The 17,716-nt window shown below is 41.6% G+C and overlaps 1 protein-coding gene across 2 annotated transcripts in view; it reads left to right on the forward strand.

The window, feature by feature from the left end:
* The window catches only part of nsmce2 (NSE2 (MMS21) homolog, SMC5-SMC6 complex SUMO ligase), a 176,386-nt gene that overhangs the window by 6,215 nt on the left and 152,455 nt on the right, over window positions 1-17,716 (forward strand). For both annotated transcript variants that reach the window (XM_060824262.1, XM_060824263.1), the window contains exon 2: window positions 6,911-7,072. In XM_060824262.1, the coding sequence (XP_060680245.1) occupies window positions 6,928-7,072 (145 nt within the window). In that variant the 5' untranslated portion in view covers window positions 6,911-6,927. The remainder of the gene's footprint in view (window positions 1-6,910; window positions 7,073-17,716) is intronic.

Consider the following 17,716-nt stretch of genomic DNA (forward strand, 5'->3'; position numbering starts at 1 on the left):
ACACTACGGGCAATTTAGCATGGCCAATTCACCTGACCCGCACATCTTTGGACTGTGGGAGGAAACCGGAGCACCCGGAGGAAACCCACGCAGACACGGGGAGAACGTGCAAACTCCACACAGTCAGTCGCCTGAGTCGGGATATTGAGATCTGCAAGAAAATTCTTACAGATTCTAAGATCACAAAAAATTTATCTCCATGTTGAGAAAATGTCCACGCTAGCAAAACTCACAACAAAATGTGATGAGGCAGAATTTTCTGAATAATCTAGAGTGCACTGATAGCAACGCAAACAATTAATCTAAGATAATTAGTCAAGCTTATAACTTGGCACATATATTTTTGCAAGAGGGGTAGCATCCATTCATACACAGGAACTTGTTCTCTACAAAGTAACAAAGGAATCATGTTCAAGCTTTGCATACTTTGCTTCTGTCTTCACAAAGGAGGACATGAATAACATACCATGGCTTTGTGTGTGGCAAATCATGTTTCACAAACTTGATTGAGTTTTTTGAAGAAGTAGCAAAGAGGATTGATGAGGGCAGAGCGGTAGATGTGATCTATATGGACTTCAATAAGGCGTTTGACAAGGTTCCCTATGGGGGACTGGTTAGCAAGGTTAGATCTCACGGAATACAGGGAGAACTAGTCATTTGGATACAGAACTGGCTCAAAAGTAGAAGACAGAGAGCGGTGGTGGAGAATTGTTTCTCAAACTGGAGGCCTGTGAACAGTGGAGTGCCACGAGGATCGGTGCTGGGTCCTCTACTTTTTGTCATTTACATAAATGATTTGGATGCGAGCATACGAGGTACAGTTAGCAAGTTTGCAGATGACACCAAATTTGGAGGTATAGTGGACAGTGAAGAAGGTTACCTCAGATTGCAACAGGATCATGACCTGATGGGCCAGTGGGCTGAGAAATGGCAGATGGAGTTCAATTCAGATAAATGTGAGGTGCTGCATTTTGGGAAAGCAAATCTTAGCAGGACTTATACACATAATGGTAAGGTCCTAGGGAGTGTTGCTGAACAAAGAGACCTTGGAGTGCAGGTTCATAGCTCCTTGAAAGTGGAGTCGCAGGTAGATAGGATAGTGAAGAAGGCGTTTGGTATGCTTTCTTTTATTGGTCAGAGTATTGAGTACAGGAATTGGGAGGTCATGTTATGGCTGTACAGGATATTGGTTAGGCCGCTATTGGAATATTGCGTGCAATTCTGGTCTCCTTCCTATTGGAAAGATATTGTGAAACCTGAAAAGGTTCAGAAAAGATTTACAAGATGTTGCCAGGGTTGGAGGATTTGAGCTATAGGGAGGGGCTGAACAGGCTGGGGCTATTTTCCCTGGAGCGTTGGAGGCTGAGAGGAGACCTTATAGAGGTTTACAAAATTATGAGGGGCACGGATAGAATAAATAGACAAAGTCTTTTCCCTGGGGTTGGGGAGTCCAGAATGAGAGGGGAAAGATATAAAAGAGACCTAAGGGGCAATCTTTTCACGCAGAGGGTGGTAAGTGAATGGAATGAGCTGCCAGAGGAAGTGGTGGAGGCTGGTACAATTACAACATTTAAGAGGCATTTGGATGGGTATATGAATAGGAAGGGTTTGGAGGGATATGGGCTAGGTGCTGGCAGGTGGGACTGGATGGGGATGGGATATCTGGTCGGCATGGATGAGTTAGACTGAAGGGTCTGTTTCCATGCTGTGCGTCTCTGTGACTTTATAAATTGTATGGGAACACAGGGTTTAGTGAGAGGGAGAAGCTGAAGCAAATCTGTATCAGTACAGAAGTAATATTAGAGAAATTGGTGGGGTTGAAGGCTGATGAATCCCCAGGGCCTGATAATCTACATCCCAGAGTTCTTAAGAAAGTAGCCGTAGAAATAGTGGATGCATTAGTGGTCATCTTCCAAGATACTTTAGACTCTGGAATAGTTCCTACAGATTGGAGGGTAGCTAATGTAACCATACTCTTTGAAAAGGTGGAGAGAAAACTGAATTATAAGCTAGTGAGTCTAACATTAGTAGTGGGAAAGATGCTAGAATTCATTATTAAGGATTTTGTAGCAAAGCAATTAGAAAACAGTGGTAGAATCAGACACAGCATAGATTTACAAAAGGGAAATCATGCCTGACAAATCCACTGGAATCCCTCGAGGATGCAACAGCAGAGCTGACTGGAGAAGCCAGAATGCAGCCAACTTGGACACTTCAGAAAGCCCTTAAGAAAGTAATGTTTAAAATTAAAGCTCACAGGACCAGGGGCAATGAGATGGACTGAAAAATGGGTATCAGGCAGGAAACAAATGGGTCTCCTTCTGAATGACAGGCAGTGACCAGTGAGGGACTGACACCTAGGACCCCAACCATCCACAATAACCCTAATGATTTAGATGGGGGAACCAAATGTAACATCTCAATTTGCAGATGACACAAAGCTGGGCAAAACTCCAGGAGGATGCAGAGATGCTCCAGTCCAACCCGGGCAGGCTGAGAGCAGCAAATGCATGGCAGATACAGCACAGATGGGCAGTGGGTCCTGGCAATACTGCTGAAGAACTAGTTGCATACGTAGTCAAAGTGCTGCAGTACAGCTACAACATTGGCATCTACCTGAAAATTGCCTGGGTATGTCCTGTGCATAAAAAGCAGGACAAATCAAGCTCAGCCAGTTACCACTCCATCAGTCTACTCTTTGTCATCAGTGAAGTGTTGGGAGGTGTCATCAACAGTGCTTTCAAGTGGTATTTGAAAAGAAATAACGTGCTGACAGTTTGGATTCCACCAGGGGTACTCGGCTCCTGACCATGTTGCAGCGTTGGTCCAAATGTGGACAAAACAGTTGAAATCCAGATGTGAGGTGCAAAATGAATGTAATGAAGGGGAAAACTCTCCAATGCTTTAAGACACACCTAGCCCAGACGAAGGTGAGTGTGGTTGTTTGAGGTCAAACATCTTGTCTGCAGGGCAACTCTTCAGGAATTCCCTAAAATAGTGTCCGAAGTCCAGTTATCTTCAGCTGCTTCTCCGATGACCTTTCCTCCATGCTAAGGTCAGAAATTAGACTGTTCACTGATGATTCCTCAGATACTGAAGTGTATGTACATATGTAGCTAGATCTGGACATATTCCAGGTTCATGTTGATAAGCAGCAAATAACATTTGCGCCATATGTTCTGGGCAATGGCTATCTTGAATAAGTGAGATTACTCCTTGAGATTCAGTGGAGGAATCATTACAGAATCTCCAGTATCAGCATCCTGGAGACTTGGCCAGAAATGGAACTGGACCATCAGTTGAAGTATTGTCACTGTAAGAGCATTTCAGAGAACAGGAATCTTGCACGAGTAATTTAACTTCTGTCTACCATTTACAAGGCACAAAGTCAAAAAGTCACAAATCTAAATTCAAAGTACAATGGCAAAAAATGAATAACTATTTGCCAGTTGGCTTCACACCTGACATTGGGGAAACTTGGTCTGCTATTCCATCCTTTATAATAAGCTACTTAGAAACACCTAATATGCTCGAGCAGTGTCATAATGGCTTCATGAAGGGGAAGTCAAGCCTGACAAGTTTGTTGCAGTTTATTGAGGAGATATAAAGCTAACTAGGGGGAAAGCAGTAGATGTAATATATTTGGATTTTCAGAAGGAGTTTGATAAGGTACTATACATTAGACTAAATAAGATAAGCTATGGTGTTGGGCATACTATGTAGGTATGGCTAGAAGATTGGCTAAACAATAGAAGATTGAGATAGAAGGCGTTTTCAGGATGGCAACATGTAACCATTGGAGGACCACACCGATCATTGCTCAGTCTACAATTCTTTATATTCTGAGGACTTAAATGACAGAAGTGAATGTGATATTGCCAGATTTGTGTGTGACACTCAAAGTGGTGGAAAGGCAAGTAATGACGATGACATGAGGATTCTATAGTGGGATATAGATAGGTTAAGTCAGTGGGGCAAAATTTAGCAGATAGAATGTAAATATGGACAAATATGAGATTGTACACTTTGGAAGGAAGAAACCAAAGCTTAATATTTAATAGGGAAGACTGCTGAAAGCTGCATCACGAAGTGTTTTCAGGTCCAAGTGCATGAATCTCAAAAATACAAGCATCCAACTTAATTGGGTAATTCGGAAGGCAAATGGTATGTTGACCTCCACTTCAAAGGGAATAGGGTATATAAGTAGGGAGGTCTTGTCAAAAATATGCAAGGCACAGTCAGACGACAGATGGAATACTGTCAATAGTTTGGTCCCCTTATCTAAGGAAAAATAAACTAGTGTTAGAGACAGTCCAGAGAAGGTTTGCTAGGCTGATCCCTGGGTATGGAAAGATCCTCTAATGAGAAGAGGTTGAGTAAGTTGGGCTCGTACTCAGTGGAATTTAGAAAAATGACAGGAAACCTTATTGAAACAACCAAGATCGTTAAGGGGGCTTGACAGGAAAGATGCAAAGAGGTTGTTTCCCTTGTGAGAGTTGAAGACCAGAGCGCTTAATCACAGAATAAGGAGTCATCCATTTAATTGAGAAACAAGAGGGAACGTTTTCTCTGAAGGTGGTGAATCTGTGGGCAAAATTCTTTACCCCAGAGGGCTATTGAAGCTGAGTTATTAAGTATCTTCAAAACTCTGATAGACAGATCTCTAATCAGAGACAAAGACAAGGGCAGCATCCAGGGAGCAGGAGAGTCAACATTTCGAGCATTAGCTCTTCGTCAGGAATAAGGGGGTGGTCCAAGGGGACAGAGATAAATGGGAGGGAGTGGGGCTGATGGAGCGGGGAATGTAGCTGGGACCCCCCCCACCCCCCTCCATTCCTAATGCAGAGTTTATTCTTGAAACGCAGTCCTCGCTTTCTCCTAGAATGCTAATCAGTAAAAGAATCAAGGATTCTGGGGATTAAACTTGAAGTCACATCAACCATGATCTGTTTGAATAATGGAGTGAAGTCAATGGGCTATATGACTCCTTTGTCTTGTGGTCTTCAATCAGATGTGTGATGGTTGAGTATAGCTACATCAACTCTCAAGCTTGATACCATCTAGGACAAAGTTGCCCATTTGATTGGCACTCCATCAATCACCTTCAGCAGTCATTCCCCTCACTGATGTACAATGGCAGCGATGTGTACCATCTACAAAGTGCGGAATCTCACTGGCCCCACACGCATTACCTTCCAAACCCATAACTTCAAGAAGAACTCATGCTTGAAAAGTTGATTCTTCTGTTCCTCGGATGCTGTCTGACTGGTTGTGCTTTTCCAGCACCACACTTTTCGACTCTGATCTCCAGCATCTGCAATCTGCATTTTCTCCTAGTTGACCATAATCTCTACCACATAGTCAGACAAGGGCAGCAGATATGAGAGCATAACTGCTTCCAGGTTCCCCTCCATGTTGGACACCATCTTGACTTGGTACTGTATTGGGAGAAAGTGAGGACTGCACATGCTGGATATCAGAGTTGAGAGTGTGCTGCTGGAAAAGCACAGCAAGTCAGGCTGTATCCAAGGAGTAGGAGAGTCGATGTCTCTTGAATATATATTGACCGTCAGCAGATCTCTAAGATGGACAATTCCTTGGATTTATTGATGAATGCATTTTGATTTAAAAACTTATGCTACTTTTTCATTCTAAAGGTTGATACCTTGTTCTAAGACTGTATGAATCTGTCTAGATTTTCCAACTAGACACATTATTTTCCTATGCATGTATCATATCAAACTCCTGAAGACTTTTATGCTGTTTTAAGTAATTACTTCTTCTTAATGCCTAGTTTACACTATCTTAATCTAACCGATTCTAACAGGTGTCTATGAGATAAGTTAAACAAGGATGCTCCATCAGGCTGGGGTGCCTAGACGTAGGAGACACAGTCTAAGAATCAGAGGGCATTTAAGACTGGACTGAGGAGGAATTTAATCACTTTTATCACTATTAATGTTTGGAATGCTCTACCCAGAGGGTTGATGAGTTTTAGTCATTACATGTATTCAAAGCAGAGATCAATGGATTTCAAGTTAGTAAAGATTTCTAGAGAAATGGATGTTAAAGAAAAATGGCGTTGACGTAGATCAACCATGAAGGACTAATTTGAAGTGATCGAGGCGGCTTGTTAGGCCAAATTTCCTTCTATTACATTTGTTCCTAATCTCTCCTCATAAGATAATCCATTTTAAAAGTATGTCCTTTTAGTTCTTAATTTCAATCAATTATTTAATTTCTCTTTGATGTGAAATCTTAGACCATGTTTCAATGTAATTGTCCCTTTTTCAAATTTCCCTTTAATTCCTTGGTGAGAATGCTGTCTTGTTAATAATTGGAAATTATTACTATTTGTCTTCTCATCATTACTAATCTATCATAATATTGGAATTGTTGACTAGATGGGAAATGTGCTTCCTCTGTGCAGCTGAAAATGACCAGCTTCCATAAAGTTGATTCTGAGTTATCTAAGCAAAGTCAGGAAGATGTCATTGTTGTTTGAGATGATCTTGGTCTCTTTTGAAGATTGAATAGACAACTTACTTTCTAGTCACAAATCTTTAGTCAGTCTTTACTCTGCATAGCCTATATGTATTCCTCCAGATCTTTAATTGATGCATTGCAAAGGCAGACATTTTCAATTTACCTCCGAGTTCTTTCATGAACCCAGCAAGCAAGAAATTGAGTTTGTCAGACTGGAAATCTCCCAAATGTGTCATAAATTTGATTATCATTTCTCTTGTATTTCCATTTCATTTCATTTCATTGATTAGACTTTTTAAAAGTGACTAAGCAGTGCCAGTTTAATCCTGTAAAGATCTGAATTCTCTGATTTTAGATTGGAAAAGGAACTAATATAGATTTAATTTAAATGTGTTGCTTTATCATCTGTTATTACTGTGCACAGGTTGACATTATTACAGGATGCCTGGACGGTCAACCATAATGCCTGTGATCTCCTTCAACTCTGTGGATTCAGCAGTGTCCTCTCTAAAAACATGTCATGTGTCTATTAACACTGGAATTGAAGTCACGACAGATGTTGCTCTTGCACTTACTGAGCTTGAAGGTAAGTCTGAAAATAGATTTTCTCTCCCTGTTTCAGTGTGTACTATGTCCTTTTGAAATACACTCAATTTTAGATGTTCTAAAATTATCTCCAAAAACTATGCTCCTAATATTTTAGTACAAAATTACAAAAACTCCTTACACTTCAGGATTGACCTGAAAAATTAACTCTGTGCTTCTCTTTCTACAGATGTTGCCTGACCTGCTGAGTATTTCTGGCATTTTCTGTTGTTATTTCAGATTCCCAGTATTGTCAGTTCTTGCTTTTGTATTGAAAACGTTATCTTTGTTCTGTCGACTTTATTATATGCAACACCCTAACAGTTGGGCAGTTGGCAGTTTGTATAATTGTGATGATGGACCTGAGAATTCACTTCTTTCAAAACAGCTTTTCTAACAGATTTTTGTTGTATAAGCAAGAAAATATATTAGTTGGCTGGGTTTTGTCTGGGCTGGAGCTGTTGTCGATCTTATGCGGTTCTATCATCAAGTTAGGTTGTTTGTTCAGTCAGCTCTGATATACAGTAGCGCCTCGACTTACGAACTTAATCCGTTCCGGAACCCGGTTCACGAACCGAATCAATTTTTCCCATTGTTCGGATAGCGCAAGAATGCTTGGACGTAGCAACGAATGCTGTTCACAGCGCATGCGCCAAAGACGAACTGAATGAGATCACGTGGGCCCCGAGAACTTTTGCGTTCAACAAGTGCATAGCAAAGCAGAACAATGAAACCACGTGGTTGCACACGGGCTTTTTGCATTCGTACTTTGAATTTCATGTATACGTTGAAGCAAAGTTTTACGTACAATCCTGTTCGTAAACTGATTTGTTCGTGAACGGGATCGTTCGTATGTCGAGGCGCTACTTAGTTGATGCATGCAGGGTTGCTACTCAAAGGTTAAACATTATTATTATCTTGAAGTGCAAGGGACCTGCGTTCAATTCTACTTTCTGGCAACTGAGTGGTGTTTGCACATTCTCCTGGTGTTTGTGTGGGTTTTGTCCGAGTGCTTGGGTTTCCTCCAGCAGTACAAAGATGTGCAGTTCAGGTGAATTGGCTGTGATAAATTTTCTCAATGTTCAGGATGTGCAGGCTATGAGGATTATCTGTGGGAAATACAGGGTTACAAGGAGTCGGTCTGGGTGAGATGTTCTTTGGAGGGTCAATATGGACTTTATGGGTCGTATGGTCTGATTCCACACTGGAGGAATTCTGTGATTCTATGATTAACATTTTGAGTTTTGGCAGAATTGCTGAGTTTCTTCAACACTGTCTGTCTCCAGGGCACCATGGGCTGTGATGGAGGTGAGATCTCCAAGCGACAGGAGCTGATGAAAGGGCCCAAGAAGTGCCCACTCTGGTCTACATGTGACTCCTGACTCAGTGGGTGCAGCATAGGATCCGCATGACAAAAGCTCAACAAAGATGGACTTTCTTTCAGCTACATTGTTTTATTCTTTTATTCTTAAGCTTTTCAAAATGGTGCTGGATTGTGGTGACAGTTAAAGCTTCTCACTGTATTTTACTGTGTTTTTCAGTCGCGTACAAGTGACAATACATCATTATTCATTCAGTTTGGTTTTAATGTCAGAGTGAGCATATGTTTAAAGTATATATATGAATGCTAGTCTTGATTAATTTCTTCTGTGGTCCTTCTCTTGTGTTTATATTTTTGTTATTTTTGATTCACAGTTCTGTTGGCAGATGATATTTAAATTTATGAGGAAATAGGGCAAGCTCTTCCTCGTTATTCAGTTTGGAGTTTTAAACCATGTATGTGTTGCTGCAATGATCCATGACTGTTGAGTGTGATAGTTGGCATTTGAACCATTAAAAAAAGTCTTTGCCACATTGGCTTGACAAGGCTCTAAAAGATCACTGGTATTTAAAGCATATTTTTAAATTAACATGTGTAAGTTTATAAGTACAGGAATATGTTTTGATTTGATTTATTACTGTCACATGTCCTGAGATACAGTGAAAAGTATTATTTTGCATGCTATCCAAACAAAGCAGGCCTTACATCAGTATTAGAGCAAAACACAGAATATAGTGTTATAGCTACAGAGAAGGTACAGAGAAAGATCAGTTCAGATGTACTACATGTATTTGTATAGCACCTTTAACATATGTCCAAACATGCTTGATTGAAATGTTAGCAAACAAAATTCGATACAGACAACACAAATCTGGTTAAGGGATAGGCTGAGTGTTTAGGGATGTTAGATGAACTGGATTTTTTTTATCAAACACATAATTAATAAATGATCTTTTCTGTTGGGTCACAGAAACCTTGAGGGAAAGCTGTATTTATTTGCTTCAGTTGTACAAGGGTTAATAATTTCCCCTGTGATGTTTTGTGCATGGATCATAACCTGTTTCACAGAAAATGCAGATTTGCTCACAGAAATGGAGTGCAAGTAAAAATATATGGGAACTAATTTTGAATCAGAATCAGGGAAGTAGAATGTTTAATACTATATATTATTTGATTGATAACTAACATATTAAATCTGTTGACTTTTTTCCTGACTTCAAAGAAGCATGAGCTCAAAGGGAAAGTACCCTCTTGGTATCTGTTCATTTTCATGTGTAACAAAGACAAACCAAACTGCACAAGCACTTCAAACTTGTTAGTGTCAGTTTATTAATTATATTATCAGTGACTTTTGTTGTGGTTTCCAGAATGGCTGGGTAAACAATATATATTATAAAGAAGAGTTAGCATTTTCTGTAGCATCTTTCACAATCTCTGGCTGTCTGTAAAACATTTTACAGACACTGAAATACTTTCCAAGTGCAGTCACAATTGAATTGTCAAGTAACAAGACAGCCAATTTACACAAACCAAATCTTGACAAGTAACACAATAATGACTATAAACAGTGTTTCTGAGAGGACACATAGGTCTTGATATTACATTCATCCAATGAATATGCATCTGACTTTGATTTTTTTTATTATTATGACTGTCACATGTACTGAAGTACAGTGAAAAGTGTTGTCTTACGTGCTTTACAGGCAGATCGTACTGTTGAACTACATCAGGGTTATACAGCAGAGTGCAGGATATATACAATATTACAGCTGCCAGGAAGGTGCAGAGAAAGATCAATATTAACATTAAAGGGGTCCATTCAAAAGTCTGATAACAGAAGGGAAGAAGCTGTTCTTGAATCAGTTTGTATTTATATTCACCTTTTATATCTTCTGCTGAACAGAAGAGGGTGGAAGAAAGTTTAACCAGGGTAGGGGGTTGTTTGATTATGTTGGTTGCAGCAGGAAGTATAGATGAAGTCAATGGATGGGAGGCTGGTTTGCATGATGAACTGGGCTGTGTTCACAATTCTCTATAATTTCTTTCGGTCTTGGAAAGAATAGTTGCCATATCACGTTGTGATGCATCCAGAGAGGATGCTTTCAGTGGTGCATCTATATAAATTTGTAAGTCTTTCTGGACATGCTGAATTTCCTTAGCCTCCTGAGGAAGTAGAGGCGTTACTGTGCTTTCTTGACCATAATGTCAACATGAGTGGATCAGGACCAATTGTTGGTGATCATCACTCCCAGGAACTTGATGCTTTTGACTCTCCACCTCAGCTCCATTGATATAGACAGGGGCGTGCCCTCTACTCCGCTTCCTGACATCAGTGACCAGCTCCTTCATTTTGCTGATGTTGACAGAGGGATTGTTGTCTTTGCACCATGCCATTAAGCACTCTATTTCCTTCCTGTACTCGTCTTGTCATTGTTTGAGATCTGACCTACAGCAGTGGTGTCATCAGCAAACTTGCAAATGAAGTACAATAATTAGATCGGTGTTGGTGTGATTAAAATAGATATTGCTAAGTTGTTTGTGTTGACTCATCGATTGTGGATATCAATGACTAGGCAAGCATTTATAGTCCATCCCAAATTGCCCAGAGAATAGTTAAGAGTCAACCATATTGCTGCACGTCTGAAATCACACGCAATCAAACCAGGTAAGAACATCCGTTTCCTTTTCTAAAGGACAGTAGTGAATCAGACGGGTTTTTCATGATTATCATTTGGCCCTTAGTTCCAGATTTTTAAAGATGGTTAAATGTATTTCCCCTGGTGCATTCACTTGTGCGTTCAGCAAATATTTTTAGTCCAGAGTTGTAAAATATATATTTCTGTCTCGGTTAACATTCTCTTGTTGTGGCTCTGTTCGCTGAGCTGGGAATTTGTGTTGCAGACGTTTCATCCCCTGTCTAGGTGACATCCTCAGTGCTTGGGAGCCTCCTGTGAAGCACTTCTGTGATGTTTCCTCCGGCATTTATAGTGATTTGTATCTACCGCTTCCGGTTGTCTGTTCCAGCTGTCCACTGCAGTGCCCGGTATATTGGGTCCAGGTCAATGTGCTTATTGATTGAATCTGTGAATGAGTGCCATGCCTCTAGGAATTCCCTGGCTATTCTCTGTTTGGCTTGTCCTATAATAGGAGTGTTGTCCTAGTCAAACTCATGTTGCTTGTCATCTGAGTGTGTGGCTACTAAGGATAGCTGGTCATGTAATTTTGTGGCTAGTTGGTGTTCATGGATGCGGATCGTTAGCTGTCTTCCTGTTTGTCCTATATAGTGTTTTGTGCAGTCCTTGCATGGGATTTTGTACACTACATTGGTTTTGCTCATGCTGGGTATCGGGTCCTTCGTTCTGGTGAGTTGTTGTCTGAGAGTGGCTGTTGGTTTGTATGCTGTCATGAGTCCTAGTGGTCGCAGTAGTCTGGCTGTCAGTTCAGAAGTGTTTTTGATGTATGGTTGCATGGCTAGTCCTTTGAGTTGTAGCATGTCCTCATTCTGTTGTCTTTCCCTTAGGCACCCGTTGATGAAATTGCGGGGGTATCCGTTTTAGTGATTACGTTGTATAGGTATTCTTCTTCTTCTTTTTGCAGTTCTGGTGTACTGCAGTGTGTTGTGGCCCTTTTGAACAGTGTCTTGATGCAACTTCTTTTGTGTGTGTTGGGGTGGTTGCTTTTGTAGTTTAGGATTTGGTCTGTGTGTGTGGCTTTCCTGTATACCTTTGTGGTTGAATTCTCCATTCGGTGTTCTCTGTACCCTCACATCTAAGAATGGGAGTTGGTTGTCCTTTTCTTCCTCTCTAGTGAATCGGATTCCTGTGAGTGTGGCGTTGATGATCCGGTGTGTGTTCTCTATTTCTGTGTTTTTAATGATTATAAAAGTATCATCTAACATATCTGACCCAGAGTTTGGGTTGAACTTGCGGTAAGACTATTTGTTCTAACCTTTGCATTACCGCTTCTGCTATGAGTCCAGAGATGGGTGAGCCCATGCGTGTGCCGTTGATTTGTTCATATATTTGGTTGTTGAATGTGAAGTTTGTTGTGAGGCACAGGTCCAGTAGTTTGAGTATGCAGTCTTTGTTGATAGGTTCCCTGTCTTGTTGTCTGTTCTGTATGTCCAGCAGGTTGGCTATTGTTTCTCTGGCTAGGGTTTTGTTGATGCAAGGACTGCACAAAACACTACATAGTACAAACAGGAAGACAGCTAATGATCCGCATCCATGGACACCAACTAGCCACGAAACAACATGACCAGCTAACCTTAGTAGCCACACACTCAGATGACAAGCAACATGAGTTCGACTGGGACAACACTACTATTATAAGACAAGCCAAACAGAGAACAGCCAGGGAATTCCTAGAGGCATGGCACTCATCCACAGATTCAATCAATAAGCACATTGACCTGGACCCAATACATCGGCCACTGCAGCGGACAGCTGGAACTGACAATCGGAAGTGACAGATACAAATCACTATAAATGCCGGAGGAAACATCACAGAAGCGCTTCACGGGAGGCTCCCAAGCACTGAGGATGTCACCTAGACGGGGAACGAAACATCTGCAACACAAATTCCCAGCTCAGCGAACAGAACCACAACAACGAGCACCCGAGCTACAAATCTTCTCCCAAACTTTAAACACCTACGGGCGAGAGACGCTAAGACAAGCCAGGAAATGGGCATCCTGTGCCAACTGCCTAAGTGCCACATACGAACAACTCCGGTTCCTGCACGAATGCCGAAAGAATCGAATCCTTCCACCATGTGTCAGATACAGACCACCAGTCAACAACCGACAAGCCAGGGACACAGCCAGACAGATTCAGGATGATCCAGATAATGATTACAGACACACAAAACAGACTACAAAAAGCAGACAAGGCTTTCTATAGGTATGTCAGGAATAAAAGGATGACTAGGGTAGGTATCGGTCCAGTCAAGGATAGTAGTGGGAAGTTGTGTGTGGAGGCGGAGGAGATTGGAGAGACACTAAATCAATACTTTTCGTCAGTATTCACTCAGGAACAGGACACTGTTGCTGATGTGAATATTGAGTCACAAGTGATTAGAATGGATGACCTTGAGTTATGTAGGGAAGAGGTCTGGGGAATACTGGAAAGGATGAAAATAGATAATTCCCCTGGGCCTGATGGCATTTATCCTAGGATCCTCTGGGAAACTAGGGAGGAGATAGTGGAGCCATTGACCTTGATTTTTATGTCGTCGTTGTCTACGGGAATAGTGCCAGAAGACTGGAGGATAGCGAATGTGGTCCCCTTGTTCAAGAAGGGGAGTAGGGATAGCCCGAGTAACTATAGGCCAGTGAGTCTCACTTCTGTTGTGGGCAAAGTCTTAGAGAGAATTGTAAGGGATAGGATTTATGAACATCTGGATAGGAATAATGTGATCAAGGATAGTCAGCATGGTTTTGTGAAGGGTAGGTCGTGCCTCACAAACCTTATTGAGTTCTTTGAGAAGGTGACCAAGGAAGTGGACGAGGGTAAAGCAGTAGATGTGGTGTATATGGATTTTAGCAAGGCGTTCGATAAGGTACCACATGGTAGGCTAATGCAAAAACTACGGAGGTATGGCATTGAGGGTGCATTAGAGGTTTGGATTAGGAATTGGCTGGCTGGAAGGAGACAGAGGGTAGTAGTTGATGGCATAGATTCATCTTGGAGTGCAGTTACTAGCGGTGTTCCACAAGGATCTGTTTTGGGACCATTGCTGTTTGTCATTTTTATAAATGACCTAGAGGAGGGGCTTGAAAGCTGGGTGAGCAAGTTTGCGGATGACACAAAAGTCGGTGGAGTTGTGGACAGCGAAGAAGGATGTGGCAGGTTACAGCGGGATATAGATAAGTTGCAGAGCTAGGCAGAAAGGTGGCAGAAAGTTCAATGTAGTTAAGTGTGAAGTCATTCACTTTGGTAGGAGTAACAAGAAGATGGATTACTGGGCTAATGGTAGGCTACTTGGTAGTGTGGATGAGCAGAGGGATCTTGGTGTCCATGTACACAGATCTCTGAAAGTTGCCACCCAGATAAATAGTGCTGTGAAGAAGGCATATGGTGTACTGGGCTTTTTTGGGAGAGGAATTGAGTTCCGGAGTCCTGAGGTCATGTTGCAGTTGTATAAGACTCTGGTGCGGCCTCATCTGGAGTATTGTGTGCAGTTTTGGTCGCCATACTATAGGAAGGACGTGGAGGCATTGGAACGAGTGCAGAGGAGGTTTATACCAGGATGTTGCCTGGCATGGTAGGAAGATCGTATGAGGAAAGGCTGAGGCACTTGGGGCTGTTCTCATTGGAGAAAAGAAGGTTTAGGGGAGATTTGATAGAGGTGTACAAGATGATTAGGGGTTTAGATAGGGTTGACAGTGAGAACCTTTTTCCGCTAATGGAGTCAGCTGTTACTAGGGGACACAGCTTTAAATTCAGGGTGGTAGGTATTGGACAGATGTTAGGGGTAGATTCTTTACTCAGCGGGTCGTGAGTTCATGGAATGCCCTGCCAGTAGCAGTGGTGGACTCTCCCTCGTTATGGTCATTTAAGCGGGCATTGGATAAGCATATGGAGGTTATTGGGCTAGTGTAGGTTAGGTAGGCTTTGGTCGGCGCAACATCGAAGGCCGAAGGGCCTGTACTGCGCTGTATTTTTCTATGTTCTATGTTCTAAATTGTGCGCCAAAAATTGTTAATTTCAAAAACCACCAATCAGGAATGGACCCGGACTATAGAACAAGCCATCACCATAGTACAGGATAGGATCACACACTGCAAAAACAAGCACTAAAAGAAAAAATGGCCAAACCAACAAACCACAGAGAGGACACCACAACACACTCCTGGGTTCGAAACCGTTCCCACAGACAGCTCACAGACATGGAAAGAACAATACTGGCCAAGGGACTCAACCATAGCCACAGGGACGCCAAGACAGCAGACTTCCTAGCAGCACTAGAATGCACACTCAGAAACAATGAACTGACAGAAGAGGCACAACAAACAGTGAGAGAAAGTATTGTACCCCTGATAACAAGGAAAAGACAAATACGTAACCTCAACACCAAGGAGAGGGAAGCACTAAAAGCACTAAGAAACGATAAGAACGATAAGAATCATACTACCAGCAGACAAAGGCAGAATGACAGTCATCCTGGACAAAGCAGAGTACATCCAAAAAGTGCAAAAACTACTTGCAGATACCCACACCTACCAAAAGAGGGAGTTTGACGCCACCCCACAGCTCATCAATAGGATAAACAACACACTGAGGAACCTACAAAAAAATGAACAGATAACCAGGTTGACCTACAGAGAATGAAACCTGAAAGCAACAACTCCACCAGATTCTGTGGACTACCTAAAATGCACAAACGAGACATCCCACTCAGACTCATAGTATCACTACCAGGGACACCATCACACAAACTGGCTAAAGAACTACAGCAGAAACTGAAACACCTGATCAGCGGATCCAGACACTCTATACAGTCAACACAGGAATTCTTAGACATCATCAGAAATACACACATAGACAAGGAAGAAACTATGGTCTCATTCAATTTAACGGCACTGTTCACCTCTATCGACAAAACCCTAGCCAGAGAAACAATAGCCAACCTGCTGGGCATACAGAACATACAACAAGATGGGGAACCTATCAACAAAGACGGCATTCTTAAACTACTGGACCTGTGCCTCACAACGCACTTCACATTCAACAACCAAATATATGAACAAATCAATGGCACACCCACGGGCTCACTCATCTCTGGACTCAGCAGAAGCGGTAATGCAAAGGTTAGAACAAATAGTCTTACCGCAAATTCAACCCAAACTCTGGGTCAGATATGTGAGATGATACCTTTGTAATCACTAAAAACACAGAAATAGAGAACACACACCGGATCATCAACACCACACTCACAGGAATCCGATTCACTAGAGAGGAAGAAAAGGACAACCTAGACGTGATGGCATAGAGAACACCAAATGGAGAATTCACCACAAAGGTATACAGGAAAGCCACACACACAGACCAATGCCTAAACTATGAAAGCAACCACCCCAACACACACAAAAGAAGTTGCATCAAGACACTGTTCAAAAGGGCCACAACACACTGCAGTACACCAGAACTGCAAAAAGAGGAAGAAAAACACCTATACAATGTATTCGCCAAAAACATACTTAACTCTGAAATGATGAAATATCATATACTCGATTTTACATATATTCACGTGCACAAAAATTGGGTACAGATAATAGTGCAATTCACAGATCATGGTTAACTCCGTCTCTGATTTATGATTGTTGGTCTCCAATGTGCTTCATAGATCTTTATTCCTTTCATACTGATTGTATACAGTTCTCTTTAGCTGCTCTTGGATGTCCTCCAGTGCTTCATAGAATCCCTTTAGTGTGGTAGCAGGCTGGAGTTTGTTGAATAGGTTTGATGCTTTCAGAGTAACCCGAAGGTATTGTCAAGCAAAAAGCTCACAGGATGTTGTTCTTCTAGTCGTATGTAGGAGATTGCTTCTCATGTGAACTTTGACACAGGTTAAATATTTGAGTTGCTTGATGTTTTGCAGCTAGTTTCCACGTATGCTTCACTGTCTGTCTGGTAATTATGGCTATGTTGAATCTGCCTAAAAGCAACTCTTAGCTGACCTCATATAGTGAAATAAAACATGGCTGTCTCAATGTGTAGCTTTTTGTAAGTTCAGGTATTTTCGAAATAAGGTTAGAAATAGCTGAGAGCAGGCAGCATCTCTGGCAGCATCTTTGGAGAGAAAACAGAGTTAAAGTTTCTCTCTCTCTCTCTCTACCTCCATCTCTCTCTCTCTCTCTCTGTCTCTCTCTCTCTGTACTGGATGTCATTTTTAAATGATTTGGTCGTGTATGTTTGCAATATCTTAATTTCCCATTAATACTTCAGGCACCTGACTCTGAGTGACAAGGACTCTCCACACAGATCAATTTTAAGTATGTCTTAGCAGGAGCAAAAATGGTAATAATTAAAATAACCTGCAATCATTATTTTGTGCTCAGTCCTCAGAATTCCATTGTCAACACCATTTTAAAAAACTTATGCAATTGGATATTCCACTGAAATAACTCCACAGAGGCTGGTATCCCATCACTAAGTCTCCCTTTATTTTAACGTGGAGAGTCCTTGCCACTGATCTGGTTGCCTCAGAGTCAGGTCCCCGAATAAACAGGATGTCTGACGTTCCTGTTTTTGTCTGTCAGTCCGGGGTCCCTGATTAGACCAAATTAACAACCCCAATCAGGGAACTCATTTTATGAAGTCC

This window comes from Hemiscyllium ocellatum, chromosome 4, assembly GCF_020745735.1.
Source record: "Hemiscyllium ocellatum isolate sHemOce1 chromosome 4, sHemOce1.pat.X.cur, whole genome shotgun sequence".
Taxonomy (NCBI): domain Eukaryota; kingdom Metazoa; phylum Chordata; class Chondrichthyes; order Orectolobiformes; family Hemiscylliidae; genus Hemiscyllium; species Hemiscyllium ocellatum.